This window comes from Nerophis lumbriciformis, linkage group LG37 (assembly GCF_033978685.3).
Source record: "Nerophis lumbriciformis linkage group LG37, RoL_Nlum_v2.1, whole genome shotgun sequence".
Classification (NCBI taxonomy): Eukaryota; Metazoa; Chordata; class Actinopteri; order Syngnathiformes; family Syngnathidae; genus Nerophis; species Nerophis lumbriciformis.
The window spans coordinates 10,608,932-10,634,827 of NC_084584.2; the positions used below are offsets into that span (position 1 = coordinate 10,608,932).

The window sequence follows — 25,896 nt, forward strand, 5'->3', positions numbered from 1 at the left end:
GGTATTGACTGTTACCCCCCTAAAAAAAAATAAAAAAATATTGACTCTTGTTACCCAAAGTATATTAATTGGGATTTTTTAGAAAAACAAATATATAGAGTAACATAAAAACAACCTGTCTCTGTGATCACTATAGGTCAGGGGTCGGCAACCCGCGGCTCCGGAGCCGCATGCGGCTCTTTGATCACTCTGATGCGGCTCAGCAGCTTACTTGCTGAACCCCCCAATTTTCCCGTGAGACTTCCGGATTTCAGTGCCTCTCGCAAAAAACTCCCAGGATTAATATTCACCGATTTTCACCCTTATGGCTATAAAAAGGGTGTGCCATGATGGTACAACATTTGGCACCCTCTACAATCTGTATTAACAGCGTGCCAGCCCAACACTTGTTATACAATATACATCTTCTGCTTGCATACGTACGTGACAGCAAGGCATACTTGCTCAACAGCCACACAGGTTACACTGACACTGACGGTGACCATATAAAACAACTTTAACACTCTTACTAATAACGCGCCACACTTTGAACCAAAACCAAACAAGAATGACAAACACATTTCGGGAGAACATCTGCACCTTAACACAACATAAACACAACAGAACAAACACCCAGAATCCCATGCAGCCCTGACTCTTCCGGGCTACATTATACACCCCTGCTACCACCAAACCCCGCCCCCACCCCAACCCTGCTCCCTCACACATCAACACCCCCCCCCCCCCTCTGTGCGTCGGTTGAGGTGGGCGGGGTTTGGTGTGTGGGGGGGGGTGTATAATGTATCCCGGAAGAGTTAGGACTGCATGGGATTCTGGGTATTTGTCCTGTTGTGTTTATGTTGTGTTACGGTGCAGATGTTCTCCCGAAATTTGTTTGTCATTCTTGTTTGGTGTGGGTTCACAGTGTGGCGCATTATTAGTAAAAGTGTTAAAGTTTTTTTTTTTTTATACCGCCACCGTCAGTGTGACCTGTGTGGTTGTTGAGCAAGTATGCCTTGCTGTCACCTACGTGAGCAAGCGGAAGTCCCATACAACGTGTGGCTGATCAGGCACGCTGGCTGAAGTGAGTGTTATATGCTGTACCATCACGGCACGCATGACGCTGACAAGCGCCATTCATTTAAAACCCGCGTGCCGCACCAGCTTTCAAATTCCACATAAAGGTGTGGGTAGCGTGTCTGAGACCCCTGGTTTATACATAGCACAAAGCAAAAAAAAAAATTGTATGCAGTGTTATTTCATTTAAAATTTCAAAAAAATTTTGCGGCTCCCTTTGTTTTCTATAATTTGTGAATCTGGTCAAAATGGCTCTTTGACTGGTAAAGGTTGCCGACCCCTGCCATAGGTGTATAAATAATAATATAGTGTTAAATAAAATCAGTCCCTTGGGCACAAAACTGGAAATAATACAGCTCTCCAAAAAGTGCACTTCTGCTGCTATATATGACACTAAGAACACCACAGTCATCAATCAACAATTCTTCTTCCCTTACATGAGAGCGAAGCCTGGCAATAATTGCATATTGCCTGTTCTGCCCTCACTATACGTGTTGACAGCTAACAAACAATCCAAAGCAGATTAATCCATTTAGGCTCTTTATTGTTGTTGATCTTGCTTTGTCTTTTCCTATCTTTACTTTTGTCATGCAATGGACTGTTTTTTTTATAGTTTTTTTTAACTGAAATACACACAATGACAAATGTATAAGCTATGTGATTCAATCAACATACTGAATTGTAATACACAATATGTAAATATTAGCTTCAGGCAAATACACAGTACTATCACCAAACAAATACTTTTTCGATGGTGGAAATATACGACTGGCAGCCATTTTAAGTCCTCAAAACATCCATTGAAACAGTGCACAAAAATCGTTTTTCAATAAACATCTTAGTATCAAACTTGAACACTTTCCACCTTAATATTGAGTTACATAAACAAGTTAAACAGTTTACTTACAGACTTATCTTTTCCAAGGCTTGTAAGAGCTAACACAACTTGTCTACTTCTTGATTGTCTCAACCCGGAAGTGCCCAAACTAATGAGGCGTAGTATTTTCATATCGCCACAAGGTGTCAGTAAGAGTCTACAATCAAATTGGCATAACATTGAAGGTCCCACAGGGCATTTCCTGTACGTGGGAAGGGATTCGAATAAAGAACCAACTCTTTTTCTTTACTATAGTGGCCTCGATAACGGGAACCGGTTCTCAAAAAGGGATTCGAGTCCATGGAATCGGTTCTTTTCTTATCGAACAACTGGGAGAACCGATTTCGAACATCATCCCTAATGGCCGTCACATATCGCCCACCAATCAGCCGCCATTAACAACTGCCGCACGTGGGGTAATAATGCTCCTCTTTTGTAGCGTGAACTTTGGAGGGATGAAAGCCGTGGCTTGTTTGTGATCTTTATTTATAACGCCGCTTGACGGGGTGGAACGGCGGTTCAAAGGAAAGGTCAGGTGTGGGGGAGGGGTGTTGCTTAAAGGTGGCTGCAACCTGCAGAGTGGAACCATGACTTTGGAAGACATGCTAGCACACATACCGTCATTTCAGGACTATAAGCGGCTACTTTTTTCCTAAGCGTTGAACCCTGCGGCTTATAAAATGGTGCGGCTAATTTATGGATTTTTCTTCACTGACGCCCATAATGGTAATTGTTTAAAAAAAATACATTACAAGAAGCCACTGAAGAGAAGTTGTTTGTGCCATGGCGCCATCTTTTGGACAAGTTCACTCACTGCAGCTGCTGCAGTGCACTTTTTTTTAGAGCTTTCAACTTCGGTAGAAGTGCCGTTCCGTATAGCGTTTCTACTCGTCTGGATTCTTCATTCATCACCAGTGTTGGGACTAACGCGTTACAAAATAACGCGTTACTGTAACGGCGTTATTTTCGGCAGTAACTAGTAGTCTAACGCGTTATTTATACCGTTACTACGTTATTTTACGTTATTTTTTATGTAGTATCGGCTAGAAACTGAGAAAATCAGAGTGTGTTTTATTGGAGAGCTGCAGAAGAGGCGCGGGAGAAGAGGTGCGCTCTGTGTGTGTGTGTGTGTGTGTGTGTGTGTGTGTGTGTGTGTGTGTGTGTGTGTGTGTGTGTGTGTGTGTGTGTTTGGGGGGGTGTCTGTGTTTACTAACAAGACATCATGGCGGAGCCAAAGTCGAGTTTCTTAACATGGAGATATTCTCACTACTTTTCTTTTGTCGAGCACAAAAGAAAAGAACATTTTAGTTCAATGTAAGTTGTGTCTTGGATCAAAGATCCTATCGTAGCAATTCAAATCTGCTGAAACAGCTCCAAAAACAACATGCTTCGACGAAGCTAGTAAAGAGAGACACACTTCACCTGAGGATTTTAACGGAGGGACTGCTAGCCAGGACAACATTGATACAGAAATTGCAGCGTATGTGCTAGAACAGTGATTTTCAACCTTTTTTGAGCCAAGGCCCATTTTTTGTGTTGACAAAATGCGGAAGCACACCACCAGCAGAAATCATTAAACAACAAAACTCAGTTGACAGTAAAAAGTCGTTGTCGCAATTGTTGGATATGAATTTAAAGCATAACCAAGCATGCATCACTATAGCTCTTGTCTCAAAGTAGGTGTACTGTCACCACCTGTCACATCACGCCGTGACTTATTTAGTGTTTTTTGATGTTTTCCTGTGTGTAGTGTTTTAGTTCTTGTCTTGCGCTCCAATTTTGGAGGCGTTTTCTCTTTTTTGGTATTTTCCTGGAGCAGTTTCAGGTCTTCCTTTGAGCGATATTTCCTGCATCTACTTTGTTTTTATCCTTCTTCGTGGGGACTTTGTCGATTGTCATGTCATGTTCCGATGTTACATTGTGGACGCCATCTTTGCTCCACAGTAAGTCTTTGCTGTCGTCCAGCATTCTGTTTTTGTTTACTTTGTAGCCAGTTCAGTTTTAGTTTCGTTCTGCATAGCCTTCCCTAAGCTTCAATGCCTTTTCTTAAGGGCACTCACCTTTTGTTTATTTTTGGTTTAAGCATTAGACACCCTTTTACCTGCACACTGCCTCCCGCTGTTTCCGACATCTACAAAGCAATTAGCTACCTGCTGCCACCTACTGATATGGAAGAGTATTACTTGGTTACTCTGCCGAGCTCTAGACAGCACCGACACTCAACAACAACACATCATTTACAGACTATAATTACCGGTTTGCAAAAAATATTTTTTACCCCAAATCGGTGAAATTAGATAATCTCCCACGGCACACCAGACTGTATCTCACGGCACACTAGTGACATGCAGGCTATTTCTACAGTGGAGTCACCCGCTTTCAGGCAGCTAATTAGCATGATTTGGGCATCAAACAGCAAATGGCACGAAAACATTTTCCACGTACCTGGACAGTGAGTACATAAACATGGAAAGCCAGCTAAAGAAGACACTCCAAACTCTGCCTCTGCTCATCATTCAGCACTGAAGGTACACACACTGTCAATTCTCTTATATACTCTTTCATTCTAGAGTGTTTGATTATCACATCACTCTAAATGTATAGACTATAAAGTTCACAAACATAAAGAGGGATGCTAGTGGGCCAGGCCAATCTTTCCTTTTCTCCAAACTAAAACTGGGGAAATGTGTAGAGTGTTCTGGGCTTCAGACATGATTTTATTTCAGAATTCCTTGAGAGAAAAAAACGCCTAGTAAGGCTTTGTGTATGTAGTGTGTGCCTTCATTGGTTTACAGCTATGTTGTTATTATGCTGTTTGTTACTTATGTATGTTATGTTGCAGCTATTTCAAATAGTTTTGTCAATTTGTTCTGGCCCAAAATAAATTGGCCCTTTGAAACATATCTTTGTCTTTGTGTGTTGTATGTAGAGCACATTGTTTGTGTGTTGTATGTAGAGCACATTGTTTGTGTGTTGTATGTAGAGCACATTGTTTGTGTGTTGTATGTAGAGCACGTTGCTTAGCAGAGTTCAGTGATGCAAATGCATGTCAAGTTGATCAACACATTGTATTATTCTCCAGTGCAATAACAGTACTGAAATGAAGGCTAAAAGGGCATTAATGGGGGCTTTAAAAAAATACAAAATAATAAAATAAAATACAAGTAACTAAATAGTTACTTTTCACAGTAACGCATTACTTTTTGGTGTAAGTAACTGAGTTACTTTTGAAATAAAGTAACTAGTAACTGTAACTAGTTACTGGTTTTCAGTAACTAACCCAACACTGTTCATCACTCCCAGCAACGTTTGTAAGTTTTACAATATAACTAAAACAATTCTTACTTACGAAAGCGTCCCATGTGTGATAGTAGTGTTTTCATGCATAATTGTACATGCTATCGTAACATAATGAAGTAAGCATCGTTAGCATTAGCTAATATGCTAGAAGTTTTACGAGTGTCTTTGTTAGTATTATCAACTTACAATGGCATTCTTTTTGTAGTATTTCACTTTCACAAATTTCTCAGTAAATTCACCAAAACTTCACCGTGGATTTATTGAGTCTGTTTAGCTCAGTGTTTTTCAACCTTTTCTGAGCCAAGGCACATTTTTTTCATTGAAAAAATCCCGAAGCACACCACCAGCAGAAAACATAAAAAAATTAAATTCAGCAGCCGATATTGACAATAAAAATGTGTTCTCGCAATTGTTGGATATGACCAAGCATGCATCACTATAGCTCTTGTCTCAAAGTAGGTGTACTGTCACCACCTGTCACATCACACCCTGACTTATTTGGACATTTTTGGTGTTTTTCTGTGTAGTGTTTTAGTTCTTGTCTTGCGCTCCTATTTTGTTGTTGATTGTCATGTCATGTACGGATGCACTTTGTGGACGTCGTCTGCTGCTCCACACGCTGTAAGTCTTTGCTGTCGTCCAGCATTCCGTTTTTGTTTACTTTGCAGCCAGTTCAGTTTTAGCTTCGTTTTGCATAGCCATCCCTAAGCTTCAATGCCTTTTCTTAGCGGCACTCGCCTTTTGTTTATTTTTGGTTTAAGCATGAGACACCTTTTTACCTGCACACTGCCTCCCACTGTCGTCTGCATATTGTGATCACAACAAACCATGTTTCCAACATCTCCAAAGCAATTAGCTACCTGCTGCCACCTACTGATATGGAAGAGTATTACACGGTTACTCTGCCGAGCTCTAGACAGCACCGACACTCAACAACAACACATCATTTAAGACTATAATTACTGGTTTGCAAAACATATTTTTAACCCAAATAGGTGAAATTAGATAATCTCCCACGGCACACCAGACTGTATCTCACTGGTTGAAAAACACTGTTCTAGATAGCGATCATGACAGGTCCAGCAATCAGCAGTGATGTCTTGAACGTAGCTTTGATCTTGGTTTGTTAGTCCTGGAACATTCCTGGCCTCCATCTTGTATGGGCGTCCCTGCCTCCAAGCCTACTTTTCCTCCTCCATATGCGCCACTTTGTCTTGCTCTCTGGCCTGGCTGCCTCCATGCCCTCCATGCCCTGCTTGGCCTTCTTCCTCCTTCTGCCACTTCGCCCTCAATCCTTCCAGCTCTTTGATCCGTCCCTCTCATCCACCCACGCTCGCTGCTTCACGGGGGGGGGGGGGGGGCTTCCAGAAATACCACGACTACGGTCTGCATCTTTTTTTACATCACTTGGCCAATCAAAGAGATCCTATCTGCTGTTTTCAAATCAGTTCAAGTGCTTCACTGAAGATACTTCAAGTACACTACTTGGACACTGAATCTATTCTTAACTCCTCATTTCATCGAACATTGTACATAACCCAAAAGCAGTGAAGGTTGTCACGTTGTGTAAATGGTAAATAAAAAGAGAATACAATGATTTGCAAATCCTTTTCAACTTATATTCAATTGAATAGACTGCAAATACAAGATATTTCATGTTCACACTGGTAAACTTAGTTTTATTTTTTGCAAATATTAGTTCATTTGGAATTTGATGCCTGCAACATGTTTCAAAAAAGCTGGCACAATTGGCAAAAAAGACTGAGAAAGTTGAGGAATGCTCATCAAAGACTTATTTGGAACATCCCACAGGTGAACAGGTTAATTGGGAACAGGTGGGTGCCATGATTGGGTATAAAAGCAGCTTCCATGAAATGCTCAGTCATTCACAAACAAGGACGGGGCGAGGGTCACCACTTTGTCAACAAATGCCTGAGAAAATTGTCCAAGAACAACATTTCTCAACCAGCTATTGCAAGGAATTTAGGGATTTCACCATCTACGCTCTGTAATATCATCAAAAGGTTCAGAGAACTAACATAATAGTGAAAGTCCAGTCCATAGTGGATCTAGCATAATAGTGAGAGTCCAGTCCATAGTGGATCTAACATAATAATGTGAGAGTCCAGTCCATAGTGGATCTAACATAATATTGTGAGAGTCCAGTCCATAGTGGATCTAACATAATAGTGAGAGTCCAGTCCATAGTGGATCTAACATAATAGTGTGAGAGTCCAGTCCATAGTGGATCTAACATAATAGTGAGAGAGTCCAGTCCATAGTGGATCTAACATAATAGTGAGAGTCTAGTCCATAGTGGATCTAAAATAATAGTGAGAGTCCAGTCCATAGTGGATCTAACATAATAGTGAGAGTCTAGTCCATAGTGGATCTAAAATAATAGTGAGAGTCCAGTCCATAGTGGATCTAACATAATAGTGAGAGTCCAGTCCATAGTGGATCTAACATAATATTGTGAGAGTCCAGTCCATAGTGGATCTAACATAATAGTGAGAGTCCAGTCCATAGTGGATCTAACATAATAGTGAGAGTCCAGTCCATAGTGGATCTAACATAATAGTGAGAGTCCAGTCCATAGTGGATCTAACATAATAGTGAAAGTCCAGTTCATAGTGGATCTAACATAATAGTGGGAGTCCGGTCCATAGTGGATCTTACATAATAGTGAGAGTCCAGTCCATAGTGGATCTAACATAATAGTGAGAGTCCAGTCCATAGTGGATCTAACATAATAGTGAGAGTCCAGTCCATAGTGGATCTAACATAATAGTGAGAGTCCAGTCCATAGTGGATCTAACATAATAGTGAAAGTCCAGTCCATAGTGGATCTAACATACTAGTGAAAGTCCAGTCCATAGTGGATCTAACATAATAGTGAGAGTCCAGTCCATAGTGGATCTAACATAATAGTGAGAGTCCAGTCCATAGTGGATCTAACATAATAGTGAGAGTCCAGACCATAGTGGATCTAACATAATAGTGAGAGTCCAGTCCATAGTGGATCTAACATAATAGTGAAAGTCCAGTCCATAGTGGATCTAACATAATAGTGGGAGTCCAGTCCGTAGTGGATCTAACATAATAGTGAGAGTCCAGTCCATAGTGGATCTAACATAATAGTGAGAGTCCAGTCCATAGTGGATCTAACATAATAGTGAGAGTCCAGTCCATAGTGGATCTAACATAATAGTGAGAGTCCAGTCCATAGTGGATCTAACATAATAGTGAGAGTCCAGACCATAGTGGATCTAACATAAAAGTGAGAGTCCAGTCAGTAGTGGATCTAACATAATAGTGTGAGAGTCCAGTCCATAGTGGATCTAACATAATAGTGAGAGTCCAGTCCATAGTGGATCTAACATAATAGTGAGAGTCCAGTCCATAGTGGATCCAACATAATAGTGAGAGTCCAGTCCATAGTGGGGCCAGCAGGAGACCACTATGGACCATCCCCAAGATGAAGTGCATCAAAAATGTGTTCTGCCAAAAGTTGGTCAACTTGATTGTCGCGGTGTGCCGTGTTGTTAGCATTGTTCACCATTAGCCCAACATAGAAGTAGAAAATAAGAATGAAACATTTAAACAAACAAATGTCAAATACCTTCTTCTTCATCTTGACATTTTTAAAGATGGCGTGCACCCTCCAGGTCTTGGCGAACATGGCGCCGAAGGCCGTGGTGTAGCCGACGATGAGGATCCACGTCCGCACCTATCAGGGACGACAGGCGCGTCAATGAAGCGCACCCAAAAAAAGAACAAAGCGCAGTGAGAAAGTGTCACAATTTTCTTTGAGAGGAATCCAAAATAGTGCTCCTTCAAAGTGGCATCACGCTGTGGGGTGGTGTGGAGTGGCAGCCGGTCACACTCACGTCTCGCTCAGATCTGTTTTCAGAGTTGGTTAAAATAGCCTCGCAGAGCCAAATATAACTACACTGTGTCTTTAAACGTACACCTTCCTACGGACTCCATCATGGAGGCGTCACGTCCTCTGTAATAAATCCTCAGTCGGCACCTGAGGGCGGATGGACGCCTAATGCTTGCTGAAGATACCAAAGTCTGTTTGCCTTCTTCACATTTTCAGCCCATTTATCATATCCTCATCCAGCTATCGACAATGTCTCATCACGGAACTTTGTGTGATCCATTAAGATAGGAGCCTTGTGGCGCCAGGAACCTTATTTTGTTAACTCATCTTCAGTCGCTAAATCAGCGACAAACAATATCAGTAATAACTATAACATAATGTAGTAACAGACACCTTCATAACAATATGTAATATGTACAATATACACACTGCAAGTATATATATAATGTAGTAACAGACACCTTCATAACAATATGTAATATGTACAATATACACACTGCAAGTATATATATCATGTAGTAACAGACACCTTCATAACAATATGTAATATGTACAATATACACACTGCAAGTATATATATCATGTAGTAACAGACACCTTCATAACAATATGTAATATGTACAATATACACACTGCAAGTATATATATATAATGTAGTAACAGACACCTTCAAAACAATATGTAATATGTACAATATACACACTGCAAGTATATATATCATGTAGTAACAGACACCTTCATAACAACATGTAATATGTACAATATACACACTGCAAGTATATATATCATGTAGTAACAGACACCTTCATAACAACATGTAATATGTACAATATACACACTGCAAGTATATATATATATAATGTAGTAATAGACACCTTCATAACAATATGTAATATGTACAATATACACACTGCAAGTATATATATAATGTAGTAACAGACACCTTCATAACAACATGTAATATGTACAATATACACACTGCAAGTATATATATATAATGTAGTAACAGACACCTTCAAAACAATATGTAATATGTACAATATACACACTGCAAGTATATATATAATGTAGTAACAGACACCTTCATAACAATATGTAATATGTACAATATACACACTGCAAGTATATATATAATGTAGTAACAGACACCTTCATAACAATATGTAATATGTACAATATACACACTGCAAGTAAATATATATAATGTAGTAACAGACACCTTCATAACAATATGTAATATGTACAATATACACTGCAAGTATATATATCATGTAGTAACAGATACCTTCATAACAATATGTACAATATACATACTGCAAGTATATATATAATGTAGTAACAGACACCTTCATAACAATATGTAATATGTACAATATACACACTGCAAGTATATACAGGTAAAAGCCAGTAAATTAGAATATTTTGAAAAACTTGATTCATTTCAGTAATTGCATTCAAAAGGTGTAACTTGTACATTATATTTATTCATTGCACACAGACTGATGCATTCAAATGTTTATTTCATTTAATTTTGATGATTTGAAGTGGCAACAAATGAAAATCCAAAATTCTGTGTGTCACAAAATTAGAATATTACTTAAGGCTAATACAAAAAAGGGATTTTTAGAAATGTTGGCCAACTGAAAAGTATGAAAATGAAAAATATGAGCATGTACAATACTCAATACTTGGTTGGAGCTCCTTTTGCCTCAATTACTGCGTTAATGCGGCGTGGCATGGAGTCGATGAGTTTCTGGCACTGCTCAGGTGTTATGAGAGCCCAGGTTGCTCTGATAGTGGCCTTCAACTCTTCTGCGTTTTTGGGTCTGGCATTCTGCATCTTCCTTTTCACAATACCCCACAGATTTTCTATGGGGCTAAGGTCAGGGGAGTTGGCGGGCCAATTTAGAACAGAAATACCATGGTCCGTAAACCAGGCACGGGTATATTTTGCGCTGTGTGCAGGCGCCAAGTCCTGTTGGAACTTGAAATCTCCATCTCCATAGAGCAGGTCAGCAGCAGGAAGCATGAAGTGCTCTAAAACTTGCTGGTAGACGGCTGCGTTGACCCTGGATCTCAGGAAACAGAGTGGACCGACACCAGCAGATGACATGGCACCCCAAACCATCACCCAACCATGCAAATTTTGCATTTCCTTTGGAAATCGAGGTCCCAGAGTCTGGAGGAAGACAGGAGAGGCACAGGATCCACGTTGCCTGAAGTCTAGTGCAAAGTTTCCACCATCAGTGATGGTTTGGGGTGCCATGTCATCTGCTGGTGTCGGTCCACTCTGTTTCCTGAGATCCAGGGTCAACGCAGCTGTCTACCAGCAAGTTTTAGAGCACTTCATGCTTCCTGCTGCTGACCTGCTCTATGGAGATGGAGATTTCAAGTTCCAACAGGACTTGGCGCCTGCACACAGCGCAAAATCTACCCGTGCCTGGTTTACGGACCATGGTATTTCTGTTCTAAATTGGCCCGCCAACTCCCCTGACCTTAGCCTCATAGAAAATCTGTGGGGTATTATGAAAAGGAAGATGCAGAATGCCAGACCCAAAAACGCAGAAGAGTTGAAGGCCACTATCAGAGCAACCTGGGCTCTCATAACACCTGAGCAGTTCCAGAAACTCATCGACTCCATGCCACGCCGCATTAACGCAGTAATTGAGGCAAAAGGAGCTCCAACCAAGTATTGAGTATTGTACATGCTCATATTTTTCATTTTCATACTTTTCAGTTGGCCAACATTTCTAAAAATCCCTTTTTTGTATTAGCCTTACACAATATTCTAATTTTGTGACACACGGAATTTTGGATTTTCATTTGATGCCACTTCAAATCATCAAAATTAAATGAAATAAACATTTGAATGCATCAGTCTGTGTGCAATGAATAAATATAATGTACAAGTTACACCTTTTGAATGCAATTACTGAAATAAATCAAGTTTTTCAAAATATTCTAATTTACTGGCTTTTACCTGTATATAATGTAGTAACAGACACCTTCATAACAATATGTAATATGTACAATATACACACTGCAAGTATATATATCATGTAGTAACAGACACCTTCATAACAATATGTACAATATACACACTTCAAGTATATACTGTATATAATGTAGTAACAGACACCTTCATAATAATATGTAATATGTACAATTTACACACTGCAAGTATATATATATATAATGTAGTAACAGACACCTTCATAACAATATGTACAATATACACACTGCAAGTATATATATATATAATGTAGTAACAGACACCTTCATAATAATATGTAATATGTACAATATACACACTGCAAGTATATATATAATGTAGTAACAGACACCTTCATAACAATATGTAATATGTACAATATACACACTGCAAGTAAATATATGTATAATGTAGTAACAGACACCTTTATAACAACATGTAATATGTACAATATACACACTGCAAGTGTATATATATATATATATATATATATATATATATATATAATGTAGTAACAGACACCTTCATAATAATATGTAATATGTACAATATACACACTGCAAGTATATATATATAATGTAGTAACAGACACCTTCATAACAATATGTACAATATACACACTGCAAGTATATATATAATGTAGTAACAGACACCTTCATAACAATATGTAATATGTACAATATACACACTGCAAGTATATATATAATGTAGTAACAGACACCTTCATAACAATATGTAATATGTAAAATATACACACTACAAGTATATATATCATGTAGTAACAGACACCTTCATAACAATATGTACAATATACACACTGCAAGTATATATATAATGTAGTAACAGACACCTTCATACCAATATGTACAATATACACACTGCAAGTATATATATAATGTAGTAACAGACACCTTCATAATAATATGTAATATGTACAATATACACACCGCAAGTATATATATAATGTAGTAACAGGAAGTGAGAAGAAAGTGACTTGACGCTGTAAATGTATCACGTAGAGCCAAGCTATTTCGACATAAATGGAGTCCTTACCCCAATAAACCGGAAACAATTTTTACAAAATGTTTCTGCTCCGCCGCTCCCAGTTTGTGGAACGCTGTTCCTGACCACCTGAGGGCACCACAGACTGTGGATGCTTTTAAAAAAAGGCTTAAAAACCCTTCTTCTTAGAAAAGCCTTTTTTTTTTTCTTTTTTTTTTACATATATGCATAATAGTTCTAGCTATTAGGCTGTTCTAGTTTTTATTGTTATTATCTTTTAATTTTTATTTGTTTTAATACACTGTAGCACTTTGAGGTTGTTTACTCAATGGAAAGTGCTTTTTTTTTTTTTTTTTACAAATAAAATCTATTATTATTATTTATTAATATTCGTTGACGTTAGCTAATTTGACTTGTTTTGGAAAGTCTTGACAAGCCAAATGTTCTTGTTCTATTGGCAGATAATTTTGCTTAGTTCAAATAAAATACCCCTCATTTTTGTATTTTTTTCTTCTTGTTTTTGAACACTGACTTTTGGCAGTGTGATTGTGAATGATAGGCAAAATTCCCCCCAAAAGTGCAGTTTCCCTATAAAGAACTTAGGACCCAGAAAACAGGTCATAAGTACGACGACATGGAACTGACCGTGCAGAGAGTCTCGAACTCTTTGTCCGACACGAAACCTCCGTCCAGCCCGAAGAGGAAGATGGAGGCGTAGGAGAGCAGGCCTCCTAAGATGATGAGGTTGTTCATGTAGGGACTGGACATCTTGATCAGTCTGCCAGGACAAAGACCACAGTGTCAGTCCACACTTGTGGCGTGGAGGACTTCCCAGCACGTACCGGTGGTTGCGGTTCTTGATGTTGAAGAAGAGGAAGGCCCCGGCCATGAGCATGCCCAGGATGGTGATGGTGGACAGGATGCTGTAGAGCGGAACGTTGATGTGCCGCCGCTCCTTACGCACGATGGTACGATCTTTGGGCGGCTCCACGCCTGAGGAGAGAAGAAGAAGTGACATGAAAGTGGGTCAACCAGCGACGCCCGGCAATCCGAGAGCCCATTTCCTGTTTCCTCCCGGCTCAGCATCATGGCCGTGGAGTTATTGTGGTCAGACGCTGCACTTTCTTATCTCACGCTTTTGTTTCTCTCCTCCTTGGCCGATCGATGGCAGCCTTACACATCTCTATTTACCCTGCACACGCATCTCTATTTACCCTGCACACTCATCTCTATTTACCCTGGACACTCATCTCTATTTACCCTGCACACTCATCTCTATTTACCCTGCACACTCATCTCTATTTACCCTGCACACGCATCTCTATTTACCCTGCACACTCATCTCTATTTACCCTGGACACTCATCTCTATTTACCCTGGACACTCATCTCTATTTACCCTGCACACTCATCTCTATTTACCCTGGACACTCATCTCTATTTACCCTGGACACTCATCTATATTTACCCTGCACACTCATCTCTATTTACCCTGGACACTCATCTCTATTTACCCTGCACACTCATCTCTATTTACCCTGGACACTCATCTCTATTTACCCTGGACACTCATCTCTATTTACCCTGCACACTCATCTCTATTTACCCTGGACACTCATCTCTATTTACCCTGGACACTCATCTATATTTACCCTGCACACTCATCTCTATTTACCCTGGACACTCATCTCTATTTACCCTGCACACTCATCTCTATTTACCCTGCACACTCATCTCTATTTACCCTGGACACTCATCTCTATTTACCCTGGACACTCATCTATATTTACCCTGCACACTCATCTCTATTTACCCTGCACACTCATCTCTATTTACCCTGGACACTCATCTCTATTTACCCTGCACACTCATCTCTATTTACCCTGCACACTCATCTCTATTTACCCTGGACACTCATCTCTATTTACCCTGCACACTCATCTCTATTTACTCTGGACACTCATCTCTATTTACCCTGCACACTCCTATCAATGCAAGTCGTCACAATCACACCAACTTATATTCTTGTCTTCATGAAAGAAAGGAATCTACAAAGCTCAAAAGCAGTGAAGTTGTCACGTTGTGTAAATGGTAAATAAAAAGAGAATACAACAAATCCTTTTCAACTTATATTCAATTGAATAGACTGCAAAGACAAGATATTTCATGTTCACACTGAGAAACTTTGTTATTTTTTGTAAATAATCATGAACTTAGAATTTCATGGCAGCAACACATTGCAAAACAGTTGTCAGAGGGGCATTTTTACCACTGTGTTACATGGCCTTTCCTTTTAACAACACTCAGTAAAGGTTTGGGAACTGAGGAGACACATTTTTGAAGTGGAATTATTTCCCATTCTTGCTTGATGTACAGCTTAAGTTGTTCAACAGTCTCCCTTCTCATATTTTAGCCTTCATATTGCACCACACATTTTCAATGTCTGGACTACAGGCAGGCCAGTCTAGTACCCGCACTCTTTTACTATGAAGCCACGTTGATGTAACACGTGGCTTGGCATTGTCTTGCTGAAATAAGCAGGGGCGTCCATGGTAACGTTGCTTGGATGGCAACATATGTTGCTCCAAAACCTGTATGTACCTTTCAGCATTAATGGTGCCTTCGCAGATGTGTAAGTTACTCATGTCTTGGGCACTAATACACCCCCATACCATCACACATGCTGCCTTTTACACTTTGCGCCTATAACAATCCGGATGGTTCTTTTCCTCTTTGGTCCGGAGGACACGACGTCCACAGTTTCCAAAATCAATTTGAAATGTGGACTCGTCAGACCACAGAACACTTTTCCACTTTGCATCAGTCCATCTTAGATGAGCTCGGGCCCAGCGAAGCCGACGGCGTTTCTGGGTGTTGTTGATAAATGGCTTTGGCTTTGCATAATATAGTTTTAACTTGCACTTACAGATGTAGCGACCAACTGTAGTTACTGACAGTGGTTTTCTGAAGTGTTCCTGAGCCCATGTGGTGATATCCTTTACACACTGATGTCGCTTGTTGATGCCTGAGGGATCCAAGGTCCGTAATATCCTGGCTTACCTGCAGTGATTTCTTCAGATTCTCTGAACCTTTTGATGATATTACGGAGCGTAGATGGTGAAATCCCTAAATTCCTTGCAATAGCTGGTTGAGAAATGTTGTTCTTCAACAATTTGCTCAGGCATTTGTAGACAAAGTGGTGACCCTCGCCCCGTCCTTGTTTGTGAATGACTGAGCATTTCATGGAAGCTGCTTTTATACCCAATCATGGCACCCACCTGTTCCCAATTAGCTTGTTCACCTGTGGGATGTTCCAAGTAAGTCTTTGATGAGCATTCCTCAACTTTCTCAGTCTTTTTTGCCACTTGTGCCAGATTTTTTGAAACATGTTGCAGGCATCAAATTCCAAATGAGCTAATATTTGCTAAAAATAACAAATGAAATATCTTGTCTTTGCAGTCTATTCAATTGAATATAAGTTGAAAAGGATTTGTTGTATTCTTTTTATTTACCATTTACACAACGTGACAACTTCACTGCTTTTGGGGTTTGTATGTGTTAAACATGCTTGTGTTATCATTAAACACCTTTAACTAAATACATATTAATGATATATATGAATGAGGTAGTCAATTGAAAAGTATGTGTGGGGACTCCTGTATTAAACAATATTCTGCAAAATATTAACATTACACTTTCTATTGTGTTCTTTTGTCCTTCTAACGTTTTAACTCATTTCCAGAACATTCCCTGGGTATCTTGTTGGTCCATCAGTTAGTTAGTAGGCCATTTACGCCCCAAAAAACAATGTTTTTGTCATAAAATGTTCTTCTTCTCCACATCTTGGCTAAAGGTAAGCAACAGGTGTGTTTACCTTGGAAGCGTATGGAGTTGTTGATGAGGTCGAGCACGTCGGCGATGGCGTTGTATTCCCCCACCTTCACCTCCTGACCCTCTGTTGCCAACAAAGACACACAATTATGCTTGATGGGCGACTTGGACTAAACAAAGAAGTTGTTCCCAATCAGAGGCTGGGGGTAAAGACAAAACAAGAACATATCCATAACAGATAATAAAGTACTCGCATCATTTAAGGAACGTGCTGCAGTTTAATATGCTTTTTAATATGCTTTTCTTCTTTTATATGGTTTCAATTATCCCTTTATTTCACCTCAAGGAGAGCAGACGGGCAATAAAGAGGAGCTATGAGGAGGAGGGCAAACAAGCAAACACCATGAATGCTAAAGGCAACATTTTGGAGTGTTTTCCCGCCGGGAGACCTTGTCAGACAAACAGCAGCACGGGAGGCAGACTCCTCCATCGCCTCCTTCCATCTTTGGACTTGTGTACAGCGCAGACATTGACTTGTAAACCATATGTGCGTACACAAATTAGGATCGAGGAGCCTTTTGGCCAGGAGAGTTTTTTTTCTTCTATCGATTATTTGTTCCATTAATCTGTAGATTTGATTTAATTTTGTAAATAAATGTTTTTAGCCGAGTGGTGCAACACATTTTTGACCAAAATTGCCCCAAAATACAATAATCTTTGTTGTAGAAACTAGGGTTGTCCCCTTACCAATATTTTGGTACTGGTACCAAAATGTATTTTGATACTTTTCTAAATAAAAGGGACCACAAAAAAATTTCATTATTGGCTTTATTTTAACAACAAATCTTAGTGTACATGAAACATACGTTTATTATTGTAATTTAGACCTTAAATAAAATAGTGAACATACTAGACAACTTGTCTTTTAGTAGTAAGTGTTCTTTCATGTATGGTGGTCAGCGGAAGGATGTTGTTTTGGCCCAAGGACTTCAGAGCGGAGAGATGACAGGATCTGCCCAATTTCCTGACGACCTCTTTTTTAAGTATTTTGATGGGACGGCGTGGCGCAGTGGAAGAGTGGCCGTGCGCAACCCGAGGGTCCCTGGTTCAATCCCCACCTAGTACCAACCTCGTCATGTCCGTTGTGTCCTGAGCAAGACACGTCACCCTTGCTCCTGATGGCTGCTGGTTAGCGCCTTGCATGGCAGCTCCCTCCATCAGTGTGTGAATGTGTGTGTGAATGGGTAAATGTGGAAGTAGTGTCAAAGCGCTTCGAGTATCTTGAAGGTAGAAAAGCGCTACACAAGTACAACGCATTTTTCATTTATTTATTTAAGTAAACAAACAAAGACTCCTAATTAGTCTGCTGACGTATGCAGTATCATATTGTGTCATTTATCATACTATTGTAGCTGAGATAGGCTCCAGCGCCCCCGCGACCCCAAAGGGAATAAGCGGTAGAAAATGGATGGATGCTGTAAAAATTGATTATTAATCTACTTGTTCATTTACTGTTAATATCTGCTTATTTTCTGTTTCTACATGTTTTATCTACACTTCTGTTAAAATGTAATAATCACTTATTCTTCTCTTCTTTGATACTTTACATTAGTTTTGGATGATACCACACATTTATGTATCGATCCGATACCAAGTAGTTACAGGATCATACATTGGTCATATTCAAAGTCCTCATGTGTCCAGGGACATATTTACTGACTTTATGAATATAATATGAATTTTGTGACGATAAAAAATATCAATGTAATCATAGTAGTAAACTAGATACGCTCTTGTACTTGGTATCATTACAGTGGATGTCAGGTGTAGATCCACCCATGGCGTTTGTTTACATTGTGATGCCGGTGAGCTACGGTGTGTAGTGAAGCATGTTTAGCTATTCCTCGTCCTGCAGTGATAATAATACTTGTAAGAAACTCACTTTATTTGTCGCCATGGAGACAAGGATTAGTGATTTAGAAGTAGCTACAATACTGCAGACTGCGGATGGAAATTAGCCGCTAGCTAGCTATCCATGTCTTAAAGCAGCTCTTTCTGAGGGTGTTTCAGTGTTATAACTTCACCTTTATCTTTACTTTTTACACCAAAATGCGTCCATTCTCTCTTTTCTGTCTACACTCTGTGTCTGCTTGTAAGTACTCTGTGTGTGTGCGCTGCCCAATATGCTCGTAAAACCAGCAATGTCACGACGACGCGCGATCCGGTACTTCCCAAACAGATTATAGTACCGTTTTTGATTGATTAGTACCGTGATACTATACTAGTACATACCGTACAACCCTAGTAGAAACTTGAAATGAATGCTTCGGGTCAGGGATACAAAAGAAAATGACAAAAAGAGCCGTTTTACTACCTCTGCAAGGTTGGAGAATGGTCTTGATGCCTTTTGAAGTGCTCGTGCATGAAGCAGTAAAAAACAGTAAATCTTTTTAAAAAGTGCTGTGTACTTTGAACTTCTAATCGTCCGTAGCGTTTCTACTCGTATGGATTCTTCATTCATCACTCCAAGCAACGTTTGGAAGTTTTACAATATAACTAAAACTGCTTATACTTATTAAACCGTGCCATGTGTGATGTTTGTAGGAGTGTTTTCATGCATATTTATACGTGCTATCGTAATGTAATACAGCTAATGTCGTTAGCATCAAACAATTACGAGTGTCTGTGTTAGTATTTGTGGAGGGAGGTGTGGCCAGCGCTGCCTGCAGGAGCGGAGGTCACAGCCTCTGTCCGTGGTGCTGAGGACAGAGTACCATCAGACGGGGGCGTGGCAGTGCCGACGGCGAGACACAGCTGAACAGGTGATTAGATTTCCCAGGTGGTACGAGTTGTCTAATCACCTGTTGTCTTTAACAGTAGCGGTCGGGAACAGCAGGAGAAGAAGGGCTTGGAGAGTTTGGAGAGCAATGACACGGACTGAAAAGTCGAATATTGAAATCATTGATGATGACCTAGTTCAACTCTGAACGCCTGATTCCTGTGGACGTGTGTGATCAGCGGAACCTGCTAGGAAGCAACTTCCACAGTATTATTAACTTACAACGACATTCTTTTTGTATTGTTTCACTTTCACAGATTGCTTAGTAAATTCACAGAAACGTCACCGTGGAGTTATTCAGTCTGTTTAGCTGATTGGAGAGTTAGCTTCCGTATATAGTGGGTCCATGACCATGACTTCTGTTTTGTTTGATCAGCCGTTTTACTGCTGTGTCACAGACAACATTTGGAAGCAATAAGTAAATAAAGATTTACAAAAAAAAAAAGTTTTCTTCTAAAATTTAGTGGGTGTGACTTATATACCGGTGCGCTCTATAGTCCAGAACATAGGGTATTTAACACTTATTGCTTGAAACATGTCCTGTTCTGAACATAACGTAACATTCCTCCAATGGCCTCCTCAAAGTGTTCCAACCAGACTGGATTTGGACAACCAAATCTCTTTAGCCTCCATTTTCCACAAGCGGACACGCCGACTCTGAGCCTTTTTTTTTTAAATATATATATCCGAGTCCACTTGGTCGCGATCCAAGCTCATCATGTGCGACGTAAGCGAGTTATGCTAAATGGCTAGACTGCACCACTTCCAACACAACAATGCGATTGTCCTGGGAGCACGGATGATTCCTTTTTTGCTTTTTCTGCAAGATTTCTGAAACCTCCAGAGGGGATTTTCTCCCATCCACAGCAGACGAATATGTGACTGTTTACCTTGAAACTGGTTGAACTTGATGGTGCCCATGCGCTCTCCGTTGCGGAACATGACCTGGCCCTGAAAGAAAGACAACACGCCATAAAACACTCCACGTTTTAACCATTGGAATCATTTCTATAGTTTGAAAACATCATTGAAGTGTTAATGATCCAGGTAACTGCCTTTTTTAGGCTATTTTGCAGTCACGTGACTTCAAACTTGACACCTTATTGGCTGCTTCTGAGACAGGATCCATTGCTTTTGTCTAGAGATGTCCGATAATGTATTTTTTGCCGATATCTGATATTCCGATATTGTCCAACTCTTAATTATCGATACCGATATCAATCGATACCGATATATACAGTGGTGGAATTAACACATTATTATGCCTAATTTTGTTGTGATGCCCCGCTGGATGCATTAAACAATGTAACAAGGTTTTCCAAAATAAATCAACTCAAGTTATGGAAAAAAATGCCAACATGGCACTGCCATATTTATTATTGAAGTCACAAAGTGCATTCTTTTTTTTAACATGCCTCAAAACAGCAGCTTGGAATTTGGGACATGCTCTCCCTGAGAGAGCATGAGGAGGTTGAGGTGGGCGGGGTTGGGGGGTCGGGGTTGAGGTGTGTGTGTGGGAGGTGTTGTTGGGGGTGTATATTGTACCGTCCCGGAAGAATTAGTGCTGCAAGGGTTTCTGGGTATTTGTTCTGTTGTGTTTATGTTGTGTTACGGTGCGGATGTTCTCCCGAAATGTGTTTGTCATTCTTGTTTGGTGTGGGTTCACAGTGTGGCGCAAATTTGTAACAGTGTTAAAGTTGTTTATCCGGCCACCCTCAGTGTGACTTGTATGGCTGTTGACCAAGTATGCGTGGCATTCACTTGTGTGTGTAAAAAGGCATAGATATTATGTGATTGGGCCGACACGCTGTTTGTATGAAGGAAAAGCAGACGTGACGACAGGTTGATCCAACTATCACCGTTCTTATGTTTATTAACGTGTTAAGTTTTGTTATTAACGTGTAATTACCATGTTAATACTCATAACTGAACTCCCAACTGTCAAAATCTTCCCAAACTTGTCCCATTCGTTTGTGCAGCAAAATGTTTGGTCCAACTATTTCAATTTTTATGTTATTAACATGATATGTTTTATGTTAACATGTAATTAACATTATATTAATCGTATCTGAACCCAAACTTGTGTTACATTTGTGCTGCAAAACATTTTTGGTCAAACTATTATAGTTTTAAGTTGTTAACGTGTAATTAACATGTTATTAATCATAACTGAACACTCCCAACTGTAAAATCTCCCCAAACTTGTCCCATTCGGTTGTGCAGCAAAATGTTTGGTCCAACCGTTATAGTTTTATGTTATTAACATTATATGTTTTATGTTATTAATGTGTAATTAACATGTTATAATTCATATCTCAACCCCAACTGTCAAAATCTCAACTCAAACATGTCCCAATCGTTTGTGTTACATTTGTGCTGCAAAACATTTTTAGTCCAACTATTAGAGCTTTTAATGTATAGTTAAAACCTCTAAAGGCTTAGTGGCCACATCCTTTTAGCTCTTATTTCCAAAATTGTTTACACTACTGAATTGGGGTCTTATGGCCGCTTATGTGGACACTTACACTGCCATCTGGTGGTGTCAGAAGAGTATAACATACAATGGAATTTGGAAAAAAGGTGTAAAAGTAAGAATTAGCATGTCACTAAACATGAAGTACACGTATGTGTACTTATGGACTAAGTACATCATATCAAAAGATGATTCTTACTTTTTATTCTAATTAGGGTCCAATAAGCCCAAATAGCAAAGAGAAATAAAAAAAAGCATGTAAACAAACAGCTTAACATGTTATTAATCATAACTAGAAGCCAACTATGTCAACATCTTTCTTTAAACTGCCTCCACGTTTTTAAATAGCCAAGTGATTGATGGTTTATAATGTTGGCCATCATTTAGTCATTTAGTCAGCCGTTTGGATGAAAAGAGCGTGTGACATTTGGCTGAGGCTAACCCAGGAAGTGGTCAGGGATCAAGCAGACATGTTGAAAATGGCAAATGAGAAAGAGGAAAGAGGTGTTGATTGAAGCTCGGAGGGGAACAAGATAAGAAGCCTTTTTAAGCCGCAGAACGGACAAAGAAGACAAAAGCAATTCAGCTTTGCTGCGTTATCGTCAAATGTAGTCCAATCAATTTGGTCTTTATCTCTCCTCCTCTGTCTTCATCCATCCCCCTCTTCCTCCACTGGTCACATGACTCAGTCCATCTGCTAGCACAGCTCCTAAACCACAGCGCTTAGCTCGCGAGCCAAACAGAAGAGCTTCAGCTAGCTGCTTAAAAGCTTCTCTGGGTGTGCGCTCTTTTCAAGGAGAAGGAAGCTCGAGCGCCAATTTGTGTTGGTCCATTCGCATACGCACATAATGTACATGTCACTGTTCACGTACAAATAAGGTCAATGCACTGCAAAAAGTCAGTGTTCAAAAACAAGAAGAAAAAAATACAAGAATGAGGGGTATTTTATTTGAACTAAGCAAAATTATCTGCCAATAGAACAAGAACATTTGGCTTGTCAAGACTTTACAAAACACGTACAATTAGCTAACCTCAATGAACCCAGAAATACCTTAAAATAAGAATATTGTCACTAGGGCTGGGCCATATATCGATATACTGGATATATCGCGGGTTTGTCTCAGTGCGATATAGAAAATGACTATATGGTGATATTGGAGTATACGTTCTCAGGCAGTTGCATTACACTACAGGCTCTACTCACTCTCACAGAGACATAAACCAAGCGCACCTTCTTACATACGTCACATACTGTCGCGCGTGCAACGTCATACGCTCCCGCGGAGCAGACAGGTAGCGACATGGTAACGTTAGCTGTGATGCTAATGGTGAGGTGCGGGTGGTAATACGGGATGTCTTGTCTTGGTTTCTTCTTTCTTGTGAATTGCATGTTTTATTTTGAAAAGTAACTCCTCTCGTGTCAGATCACTTGCCCTTCCTTTTGTGTCATCAGTCTGACGTCATCCCTGACCCCCTGATTGTTTCCACCTGTTTCCCATTACCCTCATGTGTTTTATAAGCCCACGCCTCCCTTTGTTCTGTGCCAGATTGTCTCGTGTATTCGTGCCTCTCTAGCTAGTATGTCCTTGCCTTGCCTCGTCTTGTGTTTATATTCCTTGATCCTGAATTCCTTCGTTGCTATTTTGAGTTTTCTTTTTTTCCTCCTCAGCAGTGATTTTTTGTTATTTAGTTTATTCAGCCGAATTTATTATTGTTATTATTAGCCTTTATTTAACCAGGTAAAATCCCATTGAGATCAAAGATCTCTTTTCCAAGGGAAACCTGGCCAAGAGGGCAGCAGCAAGGTTACATTAAAAACAGTAAACAAATACATAAAACATCACATTTACAACATTAAAACTTGCTCACATGACACATGTGCATACAGACAAGGTAGACTGCAGTCCTTTCACAGAAGCTTTAAACTCATTCAACGTAACTAGGGTTTGAAGTTTAATGTTCGATTGTAGGTTATTCCAAGCCTTCGGTGCTGAAAACCTAAATGCTTTCTTGCCCAGTTCAGTTCTTACTTTGGGGACGACAAATTGCAGAACATTCATTGAACGAAGATTGTGACTTCCTTGTTTCTTTGTTAAAAGACAAGACAGATAAGATGGAGTGATACCCAGAATGGTTTTGTAGATGAAAACATACCAATGATTGAGGCGTCCAGCACATAAAGATGTCCAGTTAACCATTGAGTATAACACACAATGGTGAGTAAGTTGGTGATGAATGTCAGTGCCCCGTGGTACACACTATCCAGCTTATGGAGACAACCAGCAGTAGCATTCATGTACAACACATCTCCATAGTCAATAACAGGTAAAAAGGTTGTTTCCACCAATTTCTGTTTCACAGTAAAAGAAAAGCAAGACTTGTTTCTATAATAAAATCCCAGTAAAAGTTTCAGTTTTTTTACAACATACTGAATGTGCTCCTTAAAACTCAAGTGGTCATCAATTAAAAATCCTAAATATTTAAAAGCAGATACTAACATAATTTGTTGCCCATTTCTTGTTAAAATGTTCTCACACAGTGATGATCTTACAGTTTTTGATGTGGTAAAGAGCATACACTGCCGAAGTGGTGAGTTATCAGTTTTTTTTCTTTCATTCTTTCCTCAAATTTTTGAGTGACATTTTTTGTTAAAGGGGAACATTATCACCAGACCTATGTAAGCGTCAATATATACCTTGATGTTGCAGAAAAAAGACCATATATTTTTTTAACCGATTTACGAACTCTAAATGGGTGAATTTTGGCGAATTAAACGCCTTTCTATTATTCGCTCTCGGAGCGATGACGTCACAATGTGACGTCGCATCGGGAAGCAATACGCCATTTTCTCAAACACCGAGTCAAATCAGCTCTGTTATTTTCCGTTTTTTTCGACTGTTTTCCGTACCTTGGAGACATCATGCCTCGTCGGTGTGTTGTCGGAGGGTGTAACAACACGAACAGGGACGGATTCAAGTTGCACCAGTGGCCCAAAGATGCGAAAGTGGCAAGAAATTTGTTCCGCACACTTTACCGACGAAAGCTATGCTACGACAGAGATGGCAAGAATGTGTGGATATCCTGCGACACTCAAAGCAGATGCATTTCCAACCATAAAGTCAAAGAAATCTGCCGCCAGACCCCCATTGAATCTGCCGGAGTGTGTGAGCAATTCAGGGACAAAGGACCTCGGTAGCACGGCAAGCAATGGCGGCAGTTTGTTCCCGCAGACGAGCGAGCTAAACCCCCTGGATGTCTTGGCTCACACCGTCCCTTATGCCACCGAAGATGATCAAGAGAAGAATATCGACCCTAGCTTCCCTAGCCTGCTGACATCAACTCCAAAACTGGACAGATCAGCTTTCAGGAAAAGAGAGCGGATGAGGGTATGTCTACAGAATATATTAATTGATGAAAAATGGGCTGTCTGCACTCTCAAAGTGCATGTTGTTGCCAAATGTATTTCATATGCTGTAAACCTAGTTCATAGTTGTTAGTTTCCTTTAATGCCAAACAAACACATACCAATCGTTGGTTAGAAGGCGATCGCCGAATTCGTCCTCGCTTTCTCCCGTGTCGCTGGCTGTCGTGTCGTTTTCGTCGGTTTCGCTTGCATACGGTTCAAACCGATATGGCTCAAT

General features: G+C 40.0%; 1 protein-coding gene across 4 annotated transcripts in view; it reads right to left on the reverse strand.

Moving 5' to 3' along the window:
- gabbr2 (gamma-aminobutyric acid (GABA) B receptor, 2) overlaps positions 1–25,896 on the reverse strand; it is a 381,082-nt gene that overhangs the window by 109,313 nt on the left and 245,873 nt on the right. For all 4 annotated transcript variants that reach the window (XM_061931201.1, XM_061931198.1, XM_061931199.1 and 1 more), the window contains 5 exons: positions 20,673–20,733; positions 16,987–17,067; positions 13,956–14,106; positions 13,759–13,891; positions 8,856–8,963 (listed from right to left, as the gene is read on the reverse strand). In XM_061931201.1, coding sequence (XP_061787185.1) covers positions 8,856–8,963; positions 13,759–13,891; positions 13,956–14,106; positions 16,987–17,067; positions 20,673–20,733 — 534 coding nt within the window. The remainder of the gene's footprint in view (positions 1–8,855; positions 8,964–13,758; positions 13,892–13,955; positions 14,107–16,986; positions 17,068–20,672; positions 20,734–25,896) is intronic.